Genomic DNA, 24,867 nt, shown 5'->3' on the forward strand with positions numbered 1-24,867 from the left:
CTCTTGCTGTTAGAGAACTGTGAGCAAAGGCATGTAAACCTCCGGTTAGAGCGCAGGGAAATGCTCTGTGTACATTAGAAATACCATTAGCTATATGGTCAGACGGTGTTTTTTATTTATTTTTATTTTTTTTATTTATTACCATTCAACCGTGCTCCTTCATTTGCTTTTGAAATGCCTTTTTTGAGAATAAATGCTTACTCATAGTCTATATAAACAATCTCCAATCTGTTGAAGAGATCAAAACCTTAAGAATTTGCGCAACAACAACAAAAAAATATAAATATATATTTTTTTTACATTTTATAACATTTGATACATTATTGGAGGAATAGTACAAACATTAGGCTATATCTAAAAGCGATGTCAGATAGCAGATTACAGATGATGTTACCGCTGATGTGAGACCGATGGGTGAGGTGACGCTCTGCTGTAGGAATGAGAAGAGAAACAGCGGAAGTGATGCGGTTTTTGGAGGGTTAAACATGTAATGTGTCCATATCTGAGAGCTCTTTTTTTCTCGGATGACTTGCCACTTAATGTCTATTGTGCTGTGCGATACCATTGTCGGCACAGACTACATGATTGGTGAACACGTTACGCGGTTAACGTGGCCGATATGCGAAGAGCCAAATATGTATAATAGGTTTTCTATTGTATGATCACCTAACAATTTTTATGTTCTTTATTTTCTTTTCTGGATTCATGAAGAATTGTTACTCTTTGAGTAGTTGAAGTGCCACGCCCATGCAGGTTTAAAGTTAGGGGCGCTGTCCTTTCAGCACCACCGCGACGACTCACTGACGAGGCGTAAAAGGAATATTCCAAGTTATGCTCAATCGACAGCATTTGTGGCATAATGTTAAATAACAAAAACATTTTTTTTTTAAAATAAAAATTATTTCGACTATTTCCGTCCTTTTCTTAAAAAAATAAAATACAAATAAATCAAAGTTACAGTGAGGCACTTTGTGAGACAAAATTTGGAAGATTTAAAGGCAGAATTGTTTATCTTATACTTTTATAAAATCATTTACATACATTCTTCTGTTAAAAAATCATGTATTATTTGAGCTGTAACATTCATAATTTTACAGTAATTTTAGGGTTTGCTAGCATTACAACGAAATTGTAAAATGACTATAACTTTACACAGAAAGCGATCCCCTGCTCGAAACTGCTCAGTCAAGGGCCCCTGGTCACTGGCCCCATTGGCCAGGTCGATAATCCATCCCTGGCCCACAAGTGTGATAAAATCACTTGGGGATATTTGGCCCCGGGGCCTTTGCAAGTCATAATCCATACCTGCTTGTTGCTATATTTTTGAAACAGTGAGTACGCTAACGGATTGGCCCCATTTACTTCCATTGTAAGTGCCTCAATGGAACCCAGATTTTATTATTTATTTATTTATTTTTTTTACATTTTTGAGAAAAGGAGGTGTATGTAAAAATATTTTAGTGGTAATCATCATTATGCCACAAATGCTACCCGGAATATTCCCTTAATGTTTGTATCACAACAGGGGCCGTTAACACTCGTTCCATTCCATTATGCTTCATCTACTGTTTTAAATGCAAGATCACTTCCCGTGTAAACGGCCCCAAAGTACTTTAATGTGCCATTCACTCCTAACTCGTTTTTGCATCCGTCCTCGCTGTTTTTAGATTGTGTTCCTATGTTAACATGCACTAGACGGATGTCTTGACCCTTAAGCTGCATCTTGCTGTTTAATTCACTGTCTTTCATTTTGTAGACACCGTGTCAAGTTAAAAAGGACTTAAAGGAATATTCCAGGTTCAATACAAGTTAAGATCAATCAACAGCATTTGTGTCATAATGTTGATTAACAAAACAAATATTCTGAATATTTTTGTTTAAAAAAAAGGACAAATCGAAGTTACAGTGAGGTATTTCAAATGGAAGTCAATAGGGACATTTTATCAGGGTTTAAAGGAATAAATATAAAGCTTTTAAATTTATAAAATATCTTACTTTAATTGTTCTGTAAAATTTGTGTATTATTTGAGATGTAATGTTGTTTAATTTATTGTATTACATGGTTTACAGTGTCATGTCGGCATGGCTTTAAAATTGTAAAATGCGATATACATTTTCACAGAAAAGTGATTTTATCACACTAAAATCATGTTAACATGCATATTCTTTATGTGTTGTGGCTGTACTTTTGAAACAGTGAGCATTTTAAAGTTTACGGATTGACCCCATTTACTTCCATTGCTAGTGCCTCACAGGAACCCGGATTTTGTCATTTTTAAAAGAAAAGGAGGGACGAGTCGAAATTTATTTTTGTGGTAATCAATATTATATCACAAATGCTGCCGAGCTTAACTTATATCAAACCAGGAATATGTCTTTAAAATTCTAAAAACGCGCCTTATTAGTGCGAAGACGTTTTCAGCGTGAACGGCCCCTTACTTTCGTAACGTTAAGATGCGTTTGTTTCGAAATTTAAAAGGTTTGCGTTCAAGAAAGGGTTAAATAAAATATGTTGGTAGCTATTTCTCTTCACATTTTGCTGAGTACCCTATTTTCATATAAAAACCTTGGGCGGTGGCACATACTGTTTTTCAGTGGAAAGTCCAATTCGCCCAGCGCAGACACAAGACCATTCTGTTCACTTCAGTTTCCATAACAACAACGTCTGCTCTCACTTGCGAATAGAAGAGTTTGTACCTTGGGTACTGTCGTTGCAGACTGGATTGAAAGGAAAAGAGAGAGAAATACAGTTTGGGTAAAAAAAAAAAAAAATAATAAAAAAAGATAAATCCATTAAATAATGCATGTATTAACATGTTTAATATACTTTTCCAAACCACTTTTCTGGTTAACATAGTGGTCCCTATGGGTCATTGTGCAACTTAGATAATGGTATTGTGTTGTTGAAGCACTACACACAAACATACATACTTTCGTCATCATACAGAACCACAGAACATGTTTCAGCCAATCACAACATGACAAATTCAATAACAGCTCCTCCCCCCACAGCCAGTTCGGTTGCCATGGGTCACTGGGAGGCAGCCTTTTAGTAGACATTTAAATTATAATATAACACTCCAATTTCATGCCTCTTATTTTCAATTAATTGTCTTTAATGCCAAGGCTCTCTCTCTCTCTATATATTCTTGTTTATTTAAATACAAAAATAATGTATACACAAAGCTCTGGTGTTAGAATTGTCATTGAATAGGAAGCTGATTAGCGTACATAGAAATACAAAAGAATGCAATTAATCACAGTTCAAGCAACATGTCAGTATATGGGCATTCACAATGTGGATGCTTCAGAACTACCACTTAAATATGCATATAGTTGAAATCATGCATACAAATAACAAAAATGAATGCTAATTTTGAATTGTTGCTGTGCTCTCATAAATATGAAAAAGCACTGCAGGTTTCAGCCATTGTAGAGCCAGTCATATTAAAACAGCAAATTATGTTGTATATGTGTACAGGGGACATTTAAGGTATAATACAGTTGCCACCCTACAAGCACACCAGGCCCCATCATGGCTCGCCCAGTCAAAATGGTCTAGAACCGCCCCTGTTGCTGACTCATCTAATTTGGTTTCTACACTACAGTGCTCATGATATGATGAACCAGATAGAACCAAACACTGACACTTAGATTTATAGGTGTAGGCGAATGCATGCATAAACAGATACAACAATATTTTTGAATACTGTTGTCACTCATTCATCATCCATCCTCACCTTCTTTCTAGTCTTTACTCAGAATGAGGCACACCTTTCATTTCCCATCTCTGCCACTAGAGAGCAGTTGAGTCGTGCTTTAGGGAGCCAGTTTAGCTCTTCCGTCCATTTAAACTGATTAATTTTAATGAAATTAAAACCAGGCGAACTCTCAAAGGTAATTTAGCCCTTTTAGTCTTGGTAAATTGGGTTTTTAGCTACTTAGCTGTGGGTAAATGTATGTAGAAGCCTCTGAGAATATGGTACAAGAATTTGTAAAGTATTTCACCAAAAATCAATGGTTGAGATGGATTCAGTAGTGGATTCTGTTAATATTTTCTGCACTGTTCTAAAACCAATTCCACAGACGGATGATGTATTTTGAAAGATTTTAAATGGATAGTTCACCCAAAACTGAAAAATCTCTCATCATGTACTCACCCTCATGCCATCCCAGATGTGTATGGCTTTCTTTATTCTGCTGAAATCAAATTAAACTTTGTAGAGGAATATTTCAGCTCTGTTGGTCCATACAATGCAAGTGAATGGGGACCAAAATTTGAAGCTAAAAAAAGCACATAAATGCAGCATGAAAGTAATCCGTAAGACTCCAGTGGTTTAATCCAGGTCTTCAGAAGTGATCCAACCGGTTTTGGATGAGATCAGACCAAAATACAGTATATCTCCTTTTTCACTATAAATATTGACATCAGCAGTCTCATGATTTCAAGCTGGATTACACTTCCTGGTGCTTGACACATGCACAGAGCACTAGATGGCGCTTGGAAGTTTAATCGAGTTTGAAATCATGATTGTGCCTATAGAGACTGCAATGGAAAGATTTATATTGAAAAATTAGTTATATTTTGGTCTGTTCTCACCCAAAATTGATTAGATTGATTCAGAATAATTTTATTAAATCACTTGAGTCTTATGGATTACTTTTATGCTGCTGCTATGTGCCACTGTCCACTGTTCATTTGCATTGTATGGACCAAAAGAGCTAAGATATTCTTCTAAAATTCTTTGTTTCTGCAGAAGAAAGAGTTTTACACATCTAGGTTGGCATGAGGGTGAGTAAATGATAAGACAATGTTCAGTTTTGGGTGAACCCTTCATTTAACATTAACCCTAACCTAACCCTTCACATCTTCCAGAAGAAAGACAGTCATAATTGTCACTGTGGTGCTCGAATAATTCTCAGTTATTGACCTTTGAGGGACTTAAGCAAGAGGCTGTGAAAAGACCATATTATCTCATAGAGTGAAACAACACAACAGAACAAATACAGTTGGGTCCAAAAGTCTGAGACCACATTTAAAATCAGGGGTTTAATATGCCATTTTGATGGAGGCATTAACTTGACATGCACAAGTGACAAAAAGAAACATGACATCTCTAAGAGAACATGTGCCGACACAAATGTATTGAATGTAGTGAGATCATAGCAGGGACTAGCGATGAAATCCCATCTGCTGTGTGAGTTTGTAGGGTTTGCTAAGGCAAACATAGACACAGAGCTGTGTGCAACATGACTAAAGATCTATACTAATGGTTAATGCAAGGACAAGATATCACCCCAACAGCCCAGGCTCAGTATCCGCTCCCTTCCAGCTCCAAAATAATCATCTCAAAAAAGTATAAGGCTCAGTGTGTGAGCTGATGTGAGTGATGGAGAACCAGACATGTGCTTGAGAGCGCTACGTTGATGCCATGGTGAGCTGTGGAGATAGTTAACTGCTTTGAATATGTTTATAGACCATATTTACAGATGCACCATCTTTGATTTTGGAAATGCACTGTATTAAGCTATAACAAATCTCTTAGATAAAATCTACTTTTCCCAAACTATTGTTGTCTAGAGTGTTTTGTTTACTGAAATTTCTTGCAAATATGTTTCATCAGTGGAACCATTTAAAAACACTTTAAACAACTGTACAACAGATTTTAGAGAGTATACGTCTATCCCTGTTTTGTGGTTGTAAGCACAAAACTATATGGTTGCTAGGGTGTTAGGTACTGGACCAAGTAAAAAGAGGTGATTTTGAATCTGTCAAATCAATAAAACGTGGTAACAGTCTGAAAAAGTATCTCCACAAATGTGGTTTATTCACTTGTTTACAACTTCAATGAACAATCAAAAAACTAAAACCCCATTTAATATATCTTTGTTTATTAACAGCTATCCTGTGCCTTCTCTTCTGTGTTCTCTACACTAGTTTGCCTTGATTATTAAAGAACTAAAGTTCAACTTAATGTATAGGAGAAACCTTGAAAATGTTGTATTAACAGAGAAGGTGGCACAGATAAAATAAAGTCTGGCACAGAACACAGACAAATGAGCTTTGTTAAACAATGACATCATAAAGTATCAAACATGATTAAGGAGCCGAGGCACAAAGATATATTTTGGCAGTTGTGTTTGAGAAGAGGCAATTCCTTCATAGATTTAGATGAAGACCAAAAGAAATGTGTGCACACATCCAAAAAAACACTTAAAATGTCCTGACAAAAAACGCTATTCGACTTAAGTACAATTCTGTTCAGGGTAATAGCTAAACAAAACCCTGTTCCCATAAGCATTTGGATGTTCATGTCCACTGGTTTATTACATTGTCACCTGTTGTGCTGGAGTGTTAGTGTTAACTAAATGTGCATGACTAGACTGTGTGTGTGCGTGTGTGTGTGTTTCCCCCCATACATTGAAAGCCTATAGTGATCAGGGGCTTAAAAGAATCCAAAAAGAAAAAGTCCATATGAATAGTGCACTTCATTTAGAGTCTTCTAAAGCCATTTGGAAGTTTTTTGTGAGGAACAGATCAAAATGTAAGCCTTGGACTAGTTGTACTGATATGTTTCACCATTAATTTCCAATGTTAAAGAGCAGTGGGAACATTCTTCAAAATGTCTCATTTTGCATTACAGAGAAAAATTTAAGTAATTTGTGTTTGGAACGACATGAGTGTGAGTAAACGATTATTTGAAAATATTCCTTTAAGATAAATTCTGCTAGATGGAGCATATCACAACGGGTCATTTGTTATACTGTGGTGCACGTATTCAGTCCTTATTCACGGTAGCGCCATCATATTTTAATGGGAAAGACAAAGAGGCTGTGAGGAATAGACTTAGGCCTACCATCTCTTCAACACTCAACTCTTCAACTCGTGTTGTCAATATATTTTTTTGTCTACTGAATGTTCTTGGAAATGTGTTTTTCCAATGTTTTGTCCGCGGAACGATCCAGAAACACTATAAACTGCAGTAGCCTACAGCCCAGACTCACAGCCTCGTTGTGATTCCCGTCACAAACCAAAGATGTCGCTGCTGTACCTCTTCCATTTCAAGACAACCTCCTCAACAGCATGGAAATCATTATGCTATAAATATGTATGAGATAGATGTTATAACAAAATGTTTGCCACAAGCAGGTTGCCTGAATTTTTTTTGTGTCCGCCTGGACTGCTTTTCCATAATTTGTTTTTAGTTCTCTAGAGACGGACGTCTTTGACCGTTGAGCCGCGACTAGCGTTTTTATATTTGTATCGCCACACTCAGGAGCGCCATATGTTTAGACGCCTTGTCAATGTAAAAAAAATACTGCATTCTGTTCTATTCGTTGCGGTCTAACTTTTTAGCACAAGAACGTGTTCGGTCTGAACGGCCCCTTTACTGCCACACAGATATGAAATCACTACCTGATATGTATTTAAAGGAAACAAGGGGCAAACAAAATGACAACAAACACAGAGAAACAAGCACAGAAATAATTTAAATAAAATAATATTTTTTCATACATGGATCCATCAGTCCTATCCGACTAAATGTATTATGGCAGGCAATATGTTTATGAGATTACATTTTTCAAACATGAATTTATGTATCAGTCATTTCCTTGTACCAAACACTTTCTCTGTGTACTGTCAAAGATTATGCTTTCAACTTTGTATAGAATTGCATCTGGTACAGTGAAATACATATATTATGTTTCATCTTATTAACAAGCTATTCTTTAATTGCCCTTTTCCAACATGACAGGATGTGGATGGGGTCTACAGAGAGCCCTGTCTTTCCAAAAACACAAATAACTCAATCATTCTAACATTTCTACCAAAACGTAAATAAAACAACCAAAAGGAAAGCATTTGAAAAGCATAAAAAACTTTTAGCTACCACCCAGGCATGCTCATATGTCTTCAATAAGTCTATATATTTTGGTTTATCCCATTTAAAAAAAGAGGCCAAATTAGTGGGATCCTTTATTACTTTGTCATTATGTGTGTGGCCCACTTTTGGCCATGTGATCAGACCCAAAAGGGCACAGACAGATCTCTGATCAGGCTAGTGCTCAACTAGCATGTAGGTTTGGTTTAACATACTGCCCTCAAACACTTACAAATTAAATGATATACATATAAAGAGCTAAGGGGGTGTTTGTTACAACATTCACTTTTGTGAAAAAAAAAAAAAAAACAGAAAAAAGGGATACCACAAATAAAAAATATGTGACAAAAAAAAGAAAAAGAAAAAAGAAGAGGGCCTGAAATGGAGAGAAGTACAATTCTCTTAATCTACAATGTGCAAATGTCACTTCCCATTGTGGAAAGGCCATGTAAAAGGAAACACCAAAAAGGGAAGGAAATAGAAAATGGTATGGGAGGGAAAGAGTGAAAGCAGAAGAAAGGGGAAGCAGGGGTCATTCTTTGTCCAAACTACAAACTTCACCCTAATCCACCTGGGCCATGCCTGAGGCATTTCATCAGAATTGTGTTCAAATGGAGCTTGCAGGAGTAGTCAGTCTTTTCCCAATGTAGACCCTGTATTAGAGATAAAGGGAGAGAAATAAGAAGTCATATGTTGAATATTACATTGTTGCTAAGCTACATGCTCATCAAGGGTGTGTGAACTGTCCTGGTTGTGCAATATGAACATTGTTAGGTATGTGCGATTATACGCATGAATGTTTAAGCAGGTGGCAGCCAACTAGTGGTTTAGGCAGCGGAGTATTAGCCTCAGCCTCAGACGGAGCCGTCTGATGCATATTGCTCATTGAAATGCCAAGAGTTTTCCAAAAGATGGTAAGACCAACCTGACTGTCTGGCTTCAATGTAATTTCTGGGAGTCAGGGTGCAGAGGTTTTTAGCAGTCTACTGAGAAAGAATTCAGGCTTTTGAGGATAAGCTTGAGAGGATGAATTAGTTGCTGGATTTGTTGATGTTTGCAAGATTCATGGCATCAAATCTTTGAAAGATATTTATGGTGGTTCGTTTGAGGTGGATAGTAGCAAATAATGAGATATCCCTAAACATTGTGGGCAAATTCAAAACTGCAATTTTGCACCCTTGAAGGGCACTTCAGAAAGAGGACGCCATCTGAAGGGTTGTTCAAAACGATCGACTCTTCTACAAGGCCGTTAGTGAAGGGTACATGCGATGGTCACTTAAAAGAATTAAAGAAATATTATGGGTTCAATACAAGTTAAGCATTTGTGGCATAATGCCGATTAACACAAAAAATTATTTTGACTTGTCTCTCGTTTTCTTTAAAAAGTTACAGTGAGGCACTTACAATGGAAGTGAATGGGTTCAATTTTTGCAGGGTTTAAAGGCAGAAATGTGAAGCTTATAATTTTATAAAAGCACACTTTAATTCTTCTGTTAAAGGGGTCATGTGATGAGGAATAAAATTTTCTGTTATATTTTGACATGTAAGAGGTCATACTATAAAAACATACTGTATATTTCAGAATTTGAATCTTAATCTCAAATGCAATAAAAACATTTATTGAAACCAAGCTGCAAAAAACGCCTCATTCTCTACACCAGTGACTTCCCAACTTCACTAGGGGGCTAATTAATTAATGACCGCCTTTATAGTGAAAAACATTGACTCTATTTTGCATCATTGCACCCTTGGCCCCGCCCATTAGTTCATCAACTGAGAGAGAGAGAGAGAGAGAGCAGGACAGACAGGCCTACTGTGGCCTAACTATTCCTGAACACCAAAGGGGACCCATCCGGACTATTTAGAATTTTGTTTGAATATAAATATGCACTAGAAAGACATCTTTGACCATTGTCATGTATTTCAGGCAACTTTTAAAAGACATGGTGTCAAGTTACAACTCTGCAAAGGAATGTCATGACAGTTTGATAGTTTATGGTGCTGACACCCTACACCGAGAGCCATGCGTCAACGCAGACTTTCAAACCATTACATTTGTGTTGTTGGCAGTAGTAGCCAGTACGTGCTGCACAAAATGGAGTAGGGCAGCGGTTTACTGTCGGTACGATGCAACAGATGCATGGTAGACAGCATCAATAATTATAATGGGTTCTATTGGTTTTGACACAACACGATTCTTGCATCCAGTGTAGACAGGGTGTGGGAGTGTTAACAGTTGTGCTTGAAATGGAATGTGTTGGATGTGCGTAATGTGTATACCCTGAAATTTAGATTTATATGGTGCTTATTCATTTTCTTCTGATTGAGTTTCAAATATGGCTGTATTTGAGGAGCTGCATGATGTTAGCCAATCATAACATTATGCAATTCCGTTGAAGTTTAAAGAGGGGCACTTATAAAAAAAGTGTTTCAGACAGAGGGCCATGTGTAACTTTAATAACATTGTCAGGGGACCTCAGGTAAGATAATAAAACTATATATAAAAAGAGCATTTCAGGACCACTTTAAAACTTGTGTATTATTTGAGCTGTACATTTTTTTACATTTTCAAATTAGGTTTACGTGGTCATGTCAAAAAAGTTGTATAATTGGATATAACTTTACACAGAAAAGGTTTTGAAGCGATTTTATCACACGAAAATCATGTTAAAGAATGTTCCCGAGCTCAATTCAAGTTAAGCTAAATCGACAGCATTTGACCACAAAAATATATTACGACTCGTTCCTCCTTTTCTATCAAAAAAGCAAAAATCGAGGTTACAGTGAGGCACAATGGAAGTGAATGGGGCCAACCTTTGAAGGGTTTAAACACAAAAATGTGAAGCTTATAATTTTAATAAAAACATGAATTCTTCAGTTAAAACTTAAATTGTAATTTTTACAGTCAATTTAGGGTTTGATGACATTACATCATCATGGTAATGTAGTTGTAAAATTGGCTAAAACTTTATACAGAAAAGTATTTTTTAAGTGATTTTATCACACTAAAATCATGTTTACACACCCATCCTTTATGACTTGTGGTTATACTTTTGAAAAAGTGAGTATTTTAACGTAAAGAAATTGGCCCCCAGGATCAGAGAACCCAGTGGGTTTCGGGCCGGGTTCGTGGCTTCAAGTAGGAACTTGTTTCATGCACTCGCTCTCACTCACAGACATGCGTGAATGGATGAGTTAGGGGCCATTCGCATGAACGTGTTTTTGCACATATCTGTTCTGTTTTCTCATTGTTTAAACACATGCTGGACGAATGTCTTTGACATTTGCACCACGTCTCTCTTTTTCTTCCGTGTCTTGCACAGGACTGTCATATTTTAAACACCATTTCAAGTTAAAAATAACAAATTGTCAAAAATGCATGTTGAGACACCTGTGCTCTGTTTCATACTTTGCACTATGTCTAGATTGATTTTCGTGAAGGTGTCACAAAGATTCAACATTCTAAACAAGTTGCTGCATAGAGGTGACTGTTGCATTGTTTCGTATTATTCCAGATTGTTCTGCCCCAAGTGAAGTTTCAGCAAGTAAATGGTAAGTCAATGCTTTTTTCCTCTTCTGCTCAAGTGCACTAAGGGGCTGCTGTGCCTTGTTAAAACTGTATGTTTACTGTTTCAATACTGTTTCCAATGTTGCCTATATGCTTAAATAAAATACAGCCTATTGCACCAGTAATTGCTAAGAGAAGAAATGAGATAGTAAGCAATATAGGGTTCTGGTCGGGTTCAGGCTTAAAATCTGATGGTATGGTTCGGGTTTCATTTTAAGTCTCACTTTTGTTTTTATATATATATATATATAATTAAACAAGGGGCAAAATAATTTTGTGGTTATCAACATTATGCCACAAATGCTATTGATTGAGGTTAACTTGTAATGATCCCGGAATGTATCTTTAATTTCACCATTTACAATCCTGTGATCCTGTGTGCCGTGTGATTAATTTCTGCACTTCAGAGTGCATAGGGCATAGGAATGCTCCCTTTCGATTGATTGACTCTCTATATGCCTCTTTGTATGCAGAGTTTTATCTGTGAAATAATCAGTACTATTGGAAGGACGGAATTTCCGACCAAATAGTTTACACACATTTTTCTTTGGTGGTGTTTACAACTGTTTGCAAATACTGCTGCATTACTATTTTGAAGAAATTACTACTTAGTTGCAAGCCAGAATAATATTCTGTTATTATCAATTTCAGATTTACTCGCCACTAAAAAAAAGGTTGTGGTTAGACATTTAATGTGTCGTCAGAGGGCCTCTTCCTGTATAAGTGGCCGGTTTCAAGTCAGAATAAACTGCAAAGTGAACCAGACTTAATGCTCACTGTGAAAAGTCTGGCTCTGTGTGACTTTCTGAATATGGCATACTGCTGGACAAAACCGAGACCCACAAGCAGTGTTTAAAACACCAATTATTTTAAAATCACCAGAGACCCTGTACAGTTACATCTGCAAAACTTTGCAGGATAGTAGATTTAAGCTGAGCACCCTGATGTAAATGGAAATATGGAAATGAAAGAACTAGACATGTGTTATTGTGATTGTTTTAGGTGAATGTACCCTAGACCCAAGACCAGGATGTGGGACAGGAGAAGTGAGGGGATGAACACTTTGAGAAACTCAGCAGAGAATATGCCTCCTTTCTTCATCGCTCCTGTCTTCCTCATGCTAAGAGTCACTGAACGCCGTGGGTGCCGGAAGTGGAACTCCCTGCAGGACAGATAAATCCATACCATCATCATCATTTACTTGATCATAGCTTGTGTGAATATCTGTATGCTTGTCCTCATAAGTTCTTACTTAGGTGGAATATTCTCTGGTCTACTCGACCAGTCTGCCACCCAGTCTGAATCCTTCATTAATATGTCATCATCTCTCATCTTCTCCATGACGTCCTCCTGAGTGGACATGAACACCCACCAGCACACATAAGCAAACAAACCAGGTCATGGATATATGCCAGAACATCCATAAATTATTATTATTATTATTATTATTATTATTATTTTCTCCCCTTTTCTCCCCAATTTGGCATGCCCCATTCCCAATTCGCTCTAGGTCCTCGTGGTGGCATAGTGACTCGCCTCAATCCGGGTGGCGGAGGACGTTGCCTCCGCATCTGAGACCATCAATCCGCTAATCTTATCATGTGTCTTGTTGAGCATATTACTGCGGAGACCTAGTGTGTGTGGAGGCTTCACGCTATTCTCCGCGGCATCCCTGCACAATTCACCACGTGCCCCACCGAGAGCTAGAACCACATTATAGCAACCACGAGGAGGTTAACCCAACGTGACTCTACCCACCCTAGCGACTGAGCCAATTGGTTGCTAAGGAAGCCTGACTGGAGTCACTCAGCACACCATGGATTTGAACTCGCGACTCCAGGTGTGGTAGTCAGCGTCTTTACCTGCTGTGCTACCCAAGCCCCCATAAATTATATCTTGATCCACAAACAAACCTGAATGTCTCTCCTCGTGTCCACGTCAAAAATGATCTGTCCATCATCCTGAGGACTGTGGGGTCGAGGAGGGCTGTGGGAGAGAGTTAAACAACAATTACATTGATATAGTGCAATGACAAGTTACTACACACTGTGGTTTTGCAGTATATGTGGTTCTTGAGAAAACGCTAGTATGCAAAATCAGACAAAAATAGAAATATTTCCCTATGTACAGTAAGCACACACACACACACACACACACACACACACACAGCATAATTTCACTGCAATTCAAATTAGTTCTAGGGGTGAGCCTTTTCAAATAATTTTTTTGTCTATTTCTCTAACCAACAAAAAAAGGAGTAATCAATAACTTGTAAATTATAATGTCAGTTATAATATAAGTATGACACGTATGTAAAATTTACATTTTGTTGTATTTACAAACATTACCAAAAACGGTTTCAGCATAAGTTTACTTCAACAAACTATGCTTTCCTTTTGGGGAAAAAATTAAATGAACAATATGCATTAATAATAATAATAATAATAATAATAATAATAATAATATTAAAATAACAGTAAAAAAAGATTTGTATTTACCTGGAGCTTACATAAAAACCAATACTGACAGCATTAGGGTAATGCATGTATATAAACTACATAAAAAGTTTACTATAAAAACACATTTTTATAATTTATAATATAAATAGGGCTGTCAATCAATAACATTTCTTTATCAAATTAATTACATGGTATGCCGATGAATTAATCGCATATGTAAATATTTGCTGAGAAAGCCCCTCAAATAACAATGATTCAATAAATGATTAAATAGAATCCAATATGTTTATGTTTATGAGGGCTTTTCTAAGGACACATGAATGTACACCAGTGTCAGATGGACGCTTTTGAAACGTCTCACTTTGGTAGCGTTGCGCCATAAACATATTGATTTTAGGTGGCTGTGTCAAGTTAACAGTAGTTACCTAAACTTAGAAAAACACGTTTTGAGATCCCAGCGTTCATATTTGCACTCCATCAAGCTTGTTTGAGTGCAATAACATGTTTTTATCTTGTTCTGTCTGCTGTCGGTGAGTGTGGTTTGTTCTCTGTATAAGCTGTGAGTTTTTGCTTACTGCCCCCTGGAGAAAACAGGTGGTACTTCAAGGTTGATTTGTTCCCGTTAGTATGAATATTCCTTATTATGATCTGGACATGATTAATTGCATAAATTTTTTTAAAGAGTTATTTTGTTATATAATTAATTACACCTAACATGTTAAAATGACAGTACTAATAACTTCACGTTATTTTTCAGAATAACAAATGGTGAAAGTTGTTCAGATATTTAATGCACTTACTGGTCTAAAAATTTCTCATTCCGCTTTGCATTTATTTAACGCCATAAAAAGAGATCCTTGTCCACTGGTATGTACATTATGACTCAAACAAAAACCAAACACCAATAGAGTAGAATTCAACTTGGCTTTGCTTAAAAGCACACAAAGATGCCATCTTGTCTTCTCTCATCCATCACCTTGATGACAGATATTCACAGCACCCACCAGTGGAGTCAGTTGTATTACTCACATTAACAATGGACATCATGTTCCATTAACATTGACAGCCATATTTTAAAAATACTGTCATGTTTATTTTTTTTTATTCTTTCTTGTTTTGCTTGAAAAGTGTGCTTATGCTAGCTTTCTTTAAAATAAATGCCACTTTAATGGATATTTTGCAATCTAATGCAATGATACATACATTTTTGTGTGACTTAAGTGTCCAAATACATTTAGGCCATATTCGCTTGTGTACATAAGAGAGAAACAGTTTTATCTAACTGTAAACACCATGAATCTTATGACTCATTGAATTTGAGTGAGATAAGTGTTACCGTGATGCTATCCTATCAGCATGAGCCATAATCAATGTGAGGATATGTAATTTAGTATGTTTATAGCAGTACTCCCTATCTATCTATGAGTGCTATATAACTTAGGCTGGGAAGTCATGTGACATTTGATATATATATATATATATATATATATATATATATATATATATATATATATATATACACACACATGTGTAATATGTAAAAAACACAAGTACAACATGAAGGCTATTGTGCCAAAAGGCATAGTTCCCCCTTAAAAAATTTTATTCTGTCATAATTTACTCCCCCTTATATTGTTTGTCCTTCGGTGTAGCTCTCAAATGTAATTTGTGCTCATGCTTTTTCAAATTTGGTGTGTCACATCAGGTTTGACGTCAGTGATATCAGACACATTAGCTCTCATATGTCACGCAACCCATTTTAGATTTAGCTATGGTGGAGCGGAAGATTTTCAGCGAGTAACACAAAACTATCATATGGCTTTAGAAGATTTGATATATTGTACAAGTCAAATGAACTACTTTCATTTAGCTTTTTTTATTGACAGCCCCTGGTCACTGTCTGCTTTTGTTATGTTGGAAACAGCAGCTTGGACATTCTGCCAAATCCTTTTGTGTTCCACTGAAAAAAGAAAGTCATATGAACTTGGAACAGCATGAGGGTGTGTTTTTTGGGGTGAACTATGCCTGTAATGAATTGGTGACAAATAAATACGTTTGCCGTCTACCTGTCGCAAGAGGAGTTACTGCGGCTGGACTCGTGCTGGGCATCTAGCAGGATTTTCTCCATGTCTCCATTGTGAATGGAGGACGAAGAGGGAACGTGTTCTAGCCCTCCCACCATTCCATCATCCTCCTCTACAACCTGAGCTAGAGGAGGCAGCACCGAGGCGGTGGACGAAGCGAGCGATGCAGAGTTTCTGTTCATCTCCAGCTCCACCCATGATCCTAAAAAGATATCATAAAACAATCAGAACAATGACACACAGGCAGACAAATACTGTATATGTTGCTTTCAGCAGTAAACATCTCTATGGACTGCCAGGATGAATCTAACAAAACAAAATAGCTTGATAAGTGCAGTTTTCTTTCCTGTATAAATTTATTTCCTATTGTCTGGCGGGGGCATTTTGAAAGGGCTCATCTGTTTTTATAAAATAACCAATAGTCTTCAGTTTACATCACAGCTGTGAACTATGATTTGGTAGGTAGGTAATATTAGAGGGAGGGACATTCTGATTCTAAAGAGCATTTGATTGGGCAAATATTTGTAAAACCCATTCATTAATATTTCAGTCACCAATATTTTTGATATTGTAATTTTCCCAAAGAGAAAGACTATTTAAAGTGAATTTTGTCAACATTTAAGAGTACACTAGCACATCGATGTCCTCAAAGCTCAACATAGATGTCCAAAAAATACATTGGGTCTTTAAACTTGTGTGACCCAGGGTACACATGCATGGGCGTTGTATTTTGGCCTCACTATACGCAACATATAATTTCAATTTATTTAAACCGACTGATCTCAGTTCAGGAGACTCTATGCTGTAAGAATAGGGTAAAACTTTCGACGTACCGAGTCATGTGAAAAAACAACATGGTGCTGATCACAGCTGAGTTTGTCTTTGGGAGAAACGCAAACAAAACTACACCTGGTAAGAAACCTTATTACGTTTTTACATTGAAACATGTTTGAGTCCAAAAAGTCATTTCATCCAATTGGGTGATTTATGGTGAAACACCATGCTGCTAAACACAATGTACGCTAATTTGTACTTAAGAAAAAAATTTCTTTCGAAATCCTATATTTACTGTGCATAATCACATTTAGAATGGCTTTCAGAGGCTTTAAACGGAGATAGGATTAAAATAAGGTGCATTTCAAACTGTTCTGAGACCAGTGCAGACATACAGCACACTGGAGGATAAGTAATTCACTAAATATGGAGCAAGGAAGCATTGGGGCTTCCTAAAGCTTTCTATGCAGCTAAGTGCATTCAAACCTAAAATCCAACCGAAAGTTCAGTTTCAGGCTGCAGATGATATTCGAATCACTCAACATGTTTGGCAGTACATAGATTCAGAATTATAATGTATCATTTTATTTTAACATGGTTCGCAGTGGTTGGAAGATGCTGGCCATTACTTTGAATCAGAATCAATTATGCTAATCTCTGATGTAATGTCTGTAATGTATCAAACACATGAATTACTAACATTCTTGGAAACATATAAAACAATATGACTTTCTATAACTTTGTATTATTTAAAATTTCACAACTTAGACCTGCTGTCCACATATATTGCCAACAATTTTTAGGGAAAAGATGTTTATTAAGTGCTACTAGCTACGAATCAAAATTGCACATAGCAATCACGCTCAGGTCTCAGGAGGTTAAATAAAATAAAAAAGTGTATAACTGTATTAAACTGTTACTCCTCCACTTACTGTAGAAGTGGAAATGCATACTAATCTCACCATAGCACCCCTTGTGGCAACATTGAGAATGCAACGCATACTTGCGTTGTGTTATGAATTGTGGTCTGACAGATTTTTGAAACCACACGGAAACTGAGCTTGTGTATCTAGAAGCGTGTGCGTATGCGCAGTTCCTTGGATTATGTTTTGGTCTTCAGAATTTTTGGTGAAAGTGTGCTTAATTTCACTAACAAATGTAATTAAAACAATGTTACAATGCAAATAATGGTCCTAAAACAGTGTGCATTTCTTTAAGCAAAATTTAATTCACAATACTTTTTTGTTTCTTTTGATTTTGGGGTTAACATCAGGTTTATGTAAGATTCGTCCATCAGGATTTTGTAGTTATTGTGAAAATTTGTTGAAAATTGCCAGGTAATGACATTGTATCCAAAAGGTACTGAGGCTAATTGAGACATACTGAGGCAGATACAGGGATCTCCTTGTACATGTGTGGTGGTCTGGCTTAACTTCTATTTACTGGGTGGTGAAAAGGCAATAAATGCCTCTCTCTTCAGCTCATTACAACCCCAATGATATATGACTCACACCTGACCTCACTGCTCCATGCTCTACGTGAGCACAAGCAGGGACACACTCCACAGAAGCAGACAACTTCACAAATACAAACACAAACACAAAGACTACTTTGTCCATGAGTTAGGCATGAGGGCGCCGAAGCTTTCCAGGTTCCTCTTTCACCCAAATTTGCTTTGCTGTCTCATCAGAAACGCCTGTGTTACTGTAAAGTGAATCTACTGTTTACATCCGTCTGCTATGTTTGCCATGTTCGCTCGCACACAGTACTGACCAACCAGGATGAGCTAAGTATAAATTGAATGCCTCGAGCCAAAGCCCCATTTCCAGGAAAAAGAAAAGAAAAAAGAAAAGAAGAAAACAATGCAGAGGTCAGAGCACATGACTTCCTTAGGTTAAGTAAACATGTGGATCATGTGACATGTGTCCTGTTTTGACTTGGTGGTGATAAAGTTCATCGATTACATCTGCCCATCAGTATGGGCAGCTGCCATCTAAATGCCGATACTCATATACTATATACTCTAAGCAAGTACATGAACTCAGGCACTTCTTGCTATGCAAGCTCGATTTCCACACTCTTGCATTCTAAAATGTGTAAGACCTGCAATACACAGGGATGGATTACCGACCGGGTCAAAAACCCTGGCAATAAATAACACAACTTGCTTCTCGCTATTGGGGCGCTATTGCCAACATTTATGTTATTTGTCAATTTCTACAGTACATTTTCACTCTCAAGTCAACTACTGCAATGGCAGAGCAGCAGCTTGAAGAGAATATTGCTTAGCAAGTAAGTTAAAGACAATATATTTAGAGCATCTTACCTGTATAATAAAACCATTTAATGGTAAAGACTTTTGAAGGTAACTGAATTGCCCCCTTGAGTCCTGAGGTTTGTTACCCTCACAGTAAGGCAAGAACACAAGTTATATACTGTATTACAGTATATACTGTGATGGCACTCACATCTGCATGTCTGCACTGTTTTTGAATTGTAAACATGCACTACAGCAATGTTTTTGACTGTTGCGCTGTCCCACATCTCGCTGTTATTTCAGCAACTCATGCATGAGCCCCAGGTTTTGTCAAGTTAACAAGCACCATGTCGAGGAAAAAAACGTGTCTCAAGACACCTGTGTTTGTTCTATTATTCTGCACTCCGTTTAGCTTTTTAAAACACAAGAACGCTTTCTGTGAGAATGGCCCCTAAGGCAGTATCCTAATTAAATAGTAACCTCATAACAGACTAATATGGAACACTACATAGGCAGTAACTCTCTGCAACATACGAATAGCATTACTCACTTACAGGAGGGAGGAGACTGAACTGATTTCAATAGAGTTTGGCATTTGCATGTTGCTAAGCTAATGATGTGATACTCTAACAGACATACAAATAAACACACATGCAAAGCATAGGCCTACACAATATTGTGAAACATAAACCATCTTTAACAAATTATCAGTATGGAATTAATTATACATAATTTAAGTTTAAGCCTTGTCCGCCATCTTGGATAGCCTTTTTTATTTTTACCTAGCATATTGCAATGCTTTATGATGTGGCCTTCCCCATAAATGATTCATATGATGCTGCCTTAGACTATGGCCAAAAGAAAGTATTTTAAGGCTGCATAATTATTGGAAAAGCTTTTTTTGAACAGCCTTTGCATTGGGAGAGCATCTACGATTAAAATGCTGTCTACGTAAGCAGCTCACTAAGCACTGGAACAGATCCATATAGTGCACAGGGAACCGGACAGTGCTACGGTCTCCTGACTTCTGCTTTAATCCACTAACATAAACATTGTAACCATGACACCGGGCAAGCTGAATATTCTGGCCAATGGTGAAACAAGCTGTGTTGGCTGTCACCAGGAAATTAACATAGATCAAAAGATCAGATGTTCAGATTGAGAATGTTTATTACATAAGCTTATCCTTGCTCACTAATGAAATGATGATGCAAAATGGCTCCACAATTATTGATGTTGATCACTATCTGCACTCAAATATGAAAAGTTAAAAAGGAAAGCATTGTGACATTATTTATAACAAAAAGCCTCACTAAATTCTCATTACTGTAATGTGCCCTGATGTTTTACTTTTGAGGTTTGTATGCAATTCTCATTATTATCAATGATGATTGTCATTAAACTCATTACTGTAAAACAATGATTAACATTACAATCTGAATAAAAGCAATGCAACAAATACTATTTATAAATACTTTATAATTATACTTTTTTCACATTAAAGAGAATGGGGGAGGGATCATTAATTGCCATGCATATGTCACAATATGTCTAAATAAGCCTTCAAACAGGCTTTATTTTCTTGTGAACTATGTGAAATATGACCTGGACAGGTACTGTAGTTAACAGATTTTGTGAGATTCACCCTATTAGAGCTTCGACTGTGGACAAAGTTTCTTAACACATCATCCAAGTAGCAGTCGTCCTGTCTAGTACTCAGCCAGGTTGATCTAAATTGCCAAACAAAAGTGCAAGCCAAACGCTGAGTCCAAATTTGCCCATCTGTTACATCAAAAGGACTTGGCAAAGAAAAAGATTGCATTTCTCTTTATGACCACACGTCTCTAAAGAATTTCACCAGTTAACTTGTTTTTATCCCCAGTGCACATGAATGCTGTTGTCATCACATTACTGCATTTAGTTCGGGCAAAGCAGTCTAGTTAGCAGAAAAGTAAAGGAGTTTTCTGAGATAATGCCAATGCGGTGCTGATGATGCAGCTTTAGAATGCAGCCTAATGAATTAAAAGATGAACTCGAATACTACAGATAATAATTTAAAAACAAATCAGTTCAGAGAATTTATTCAGAAACTTAGTCAGAAGCAAAACCCATTTTCACTGCATCGTTCCAGATTAATTTAGATGTTACACCACCACTCATCCTCATGACTCAGTCACCTAGTTTACATGAAACATAGTGCTGCATAAAAAAACGGATACTTTATGGTTTAAAATATCATGACTAATTCTCCTCTCCCAATCTGATTTTCTGATCTGACTCTTTCCACATGGCATGACCACTGTTGCTTTTGCCAGAAAAGGAGAGACAAGTCACATTGATCTCGAAATTACAAATCCTACAGTAGAGTGCAACAGTGCCTACCCACTTTTTCAGCCGTCTGGGTCCTATGCCATGTACCAAACTAACCAGCCTAAACTAACCAGTTGAATCACAACATTACAAACTTTGATTTGAAGCAAAAAAGTATTTGAAAATCATTCAAAATGACAAAGGCACAAGACCCCATGTAGATTTGCCAATGAAGTTATTGAATAAAAAACTATGGAAATATATAAACTATCGATTTTAGGTTTTTAATTATAAGTATAGAAACAATATATTTGTAGTTTGTGGGTGTAGGGACTCTGTCTTGATAGCGTCATTCACAATGCGACATAGAAGTGGGTGGACGCTGCTAGACTTATTTGGTGAGCTTTGTTTGCCATGGTTCTCTGAATGGTGGATCTTTCTCTAATGAATCATGGGTAGTGCAGTTGTTCAACAGAATTTCCGTATTGAAAAAGTTTTTAACAATGACTGATGGCTTCAACTAAGGCATATACCATTTATGAACCACCTTGGAGCTCATGGTAGGTCTGTCTTTAAAGGTTTATAAGTCATCATCTAAAATCAATTTGCCTATGGAAAACATGAATGGGATTTACTTCCAGAATAAAACTGTTGCGCTCTGTAGTGAAGGCTTAGTTCATGAATATTAGCTATGTTATGCTAAGGGTGCTTTGAAACTTTCCTGTCCTGCTCAATCCAGAAGATATTCATTAGCCTATTTATTTAATATTAAGAGATTCAATATTCATTAGCCACGCATTTGCGTTCATTAACTGACCACCTGACGCTGATGGTGGGTCACACCGAGTGCGTACCTGCATCCATCTGTCAAATGCGTTTCTATGTAAACATTAGCTAGAGTGATATCTGTTTTTAACGCAGCAACGTCACGTTTTATAGGCTCAGTGTCACGTTAAAAACAACGTCAACCGTTAAAAGTGCGTCTCGAGACACTTGCGTTCTGTTATTTTCGTTGCCCTGCGTTTTAGAAACAAGAACGTATTCGCTCTGAATGGCCCCTTACGCTCACGTAAAATGACTGCCTTTAAGCCAATCATTTATGCCTGCTGGGTATACGGTACGTTCCTTAATTAATATTCATGACCCAAGCCTTCGCCACAGTTGAACGTATACACTGGCGTCCTGAAATAGGGTCACAGCTGTAACTAGAGCAATGGTGCTAGTGCGCATGTAGCCAACTCAGCATTGCATTAGTGATAGGTTATTTACTTTACTGTTGATGCAATATTACGCCAAGAAAAGCCTGTGGTCTTAATATTTAGACACTGCAAGATGTAGCAGTCTGATTTTCGCTTTTTATAAGACACACCACGAATATTAAAAAGAGTTATTGTGTTCCTGTAACTTTAGAGCATCTTTTAGGAATTTCCGCTTGTTACCAAAATTGTACGCTGGCACCCAAAACGTATAAATTGATGCGGGTTTGAATGAGTTGACAAAGAAATAATTTGTCAATGTAAGGGATTTGTGATCAACCCACATGACACTGATCTCATTATCGTTTATTGTCTGTCTCCATATGCTAATGGGTATTTGTGCAGCTTTTAAATGATTTTGGTCTACTAAGTGAGTAACGTATTAGTTGGTGAGAAGAATCACATGATGGTCTGTAAAGTCATAAGGAAATTATTTCTGTAAATCATTAGACCTGTTTGTTGTCAAGCTCGCAGGTTTCAGACAAACACATTCTCTGGCACCTGTCACCATAAAAAAACAAAACAACGAGCTCCTCTGTAGAGCCAGTTTACTTCCACACACCAGAGAAGCACATTTATGAGTTATATATATGTTAACGAAACAAAGAATCACATGGTGGTCTGTAAAGTCATAGGAAAATTATATATGTCAATAATTAGACCGGTCTGATGTCAAGCTCGCAGGTTTCAGACAAACACATTACATTCTCTGGCACATGTCACCATAAAAAACAAACAAACAAACAACGAGCTCTTCTTTAGAGTCAGTTCAATTCCACACACCAGAGAAGCACATTTATGAGTTATATATATGTTAACGAAACAAAGAAAAATGGATTTCGAACATCTGCACAATCTCCATTATCGAGTTGCTCTAGTTAGAGATCTCGCCTTGCTGACATCTCCTTTGGACCGCCTCCTTAAAACATCCTGTCATGCTATTGGGTTAGACAGATTTCAATCACTTCTTAAGGCCCGCCTCGTAAGAAATCCTCCACCGCCATTGGTCAGAATGTTCGTCAGTAAACATGACGCATGTCTCATACAGCAAGCCCCTACCTCAGTCATGTCTATCGCAAAGAAATGTTGACTTGAACTAACAAAAGCGCAATTTACATTAAGCAAATCAGTGAAAAGTAACAGAAAACACCAAACCGTACACGTCGAATGCTTCTCTAACAGATTCTACGGATGACAATACAATACAACCAGGCGCTCCGGCTGTACGTACCGTTTAATCCAGGCTCCCCATTGTTGTTGTCTGCTGGGGCATCAGCGTCAGACATCGTGGCTCTGTGTAGGGCGACTTACGTGAGACTGTCAGCAACACTGCACGAACACTCTGAGCGCTCATTCAGACCAGCGCGCACGCGTGATCCAGAGCCTGACCGCAGAACGGACGTTCTTTGGCAGAACCCAATTCAATGTGGGAAACAACTGGGTTTGGTGCCTGATCTTAGAACGGTTGAGGGGAGTGCAGATTTTCAACAGTGCTAAAATGACGCAAACACGGTCGGCGCTTCTGATAACAAAGGCACAAAGATTACGTAATGGGGCTAGAGGGTTTTATCTTATTGGAAATACACAAAATGCGTGTGGATTAAGGAAATAGTGCTCTGAAACACACTTGTCTTAAAGGGTCGTGTTGGCCTTCCCTTTAGGACTGAGGAGGACGTTTTGAGTTCTGGAACTTACAGTATGTTTTATAGTACAATGAGCTCTTATAAGTCAAAAGATCAAGACAAATTTGATTCTTCGTGTCATGACCCCATTAAAGGATTGTTCCGGGTTCAATTCAAGTTAAACTTAATCGACAGCATTTGTGGCATAATATTGATTACCACAAAAAAATTGTATTGACTGATTCCTCCTTTTCTTTAAAAACAGTAAATATCGAGGTTACGTTGAGGCACTAACTATAGAAGTAAACAGGAACCATTTTTTGAGTTTAAAGGCAAAAATTTAAAGTTTATAATTTTCTAAAAGCACTTGCATTCATTCTGTTAAAACTGGTGTATTATTTGAGCTATAAAGTAGTTTAAATAATTTTCACAGCAGACTATACGGTTTTAGTCAGATAAACCTAGTTATTTGTCAACAACATAACATCGTCATGGCAACAAAGTTGTACAATTGGAGGTAAATTTACATTATAAAAAGTTAGTAAGCAATTTAATCACACTAAAATCATGTTTACATGCATTTTGTTTACAGATTGGCCCCATTCACTTCCATTGTAAGTGCTTCACTGTAACTCAGATGCTTGCTTTTTTTTT

General features: G+C 37.2%; 1 protein-coding gene across 1 annotated transcript; it reads right to left on the reverse strand.

Annotated features, from left to right (window-relative positions):
* Nucleotides 1-5,797: 5,797 nt before the first annotated feature.
* Nucleotides 5,798-24,027, reverse strand: bnip3lb (BCL2 interacting protein 3 like b). Its single transcript, XM_052117316.1, has 6 exons — nucleotides 23,823-24,027; nucleotides 15,977-16,196; nucleotides 13,365-13,437; nucleotides 12,704-12,801; nucleotides 12,464-12,613; nucleotides 5,798-8,536 (listed from the first exon to the last, which is right to left on the reverse strand). Exons 1-6 carry the CDS (start codon nucleotides 23,875-23,877, stop codon nucleotides 8,491-8,493), a joined length of 642 nt encoding a protein of 213 aa, XP_051973276.1. The 5' UTR covers nucleotides 23,878-24,027; the 3' UTR covers nucleotides 5,798-8,490.
* Nucleotides 24,028-24,867: the final 840 nt, after the last annotated feature.

This window comes from Xyrauchen texanus, chromosome 44 (genome assembly GCF_025860055.1).
Source record: "Xyrauchen texanus isolate HMW12.3.18 chromosome 44, RBS_HiC_50CHRs, whole genome shotgun sequence".
NCBI classification, from domain to species: Eukaryota; Metazoa; Chordata; class Actinopteri; order Cypriniformes; family Catostomidae; genus Xyrauchen; species Xyrauchen texanus.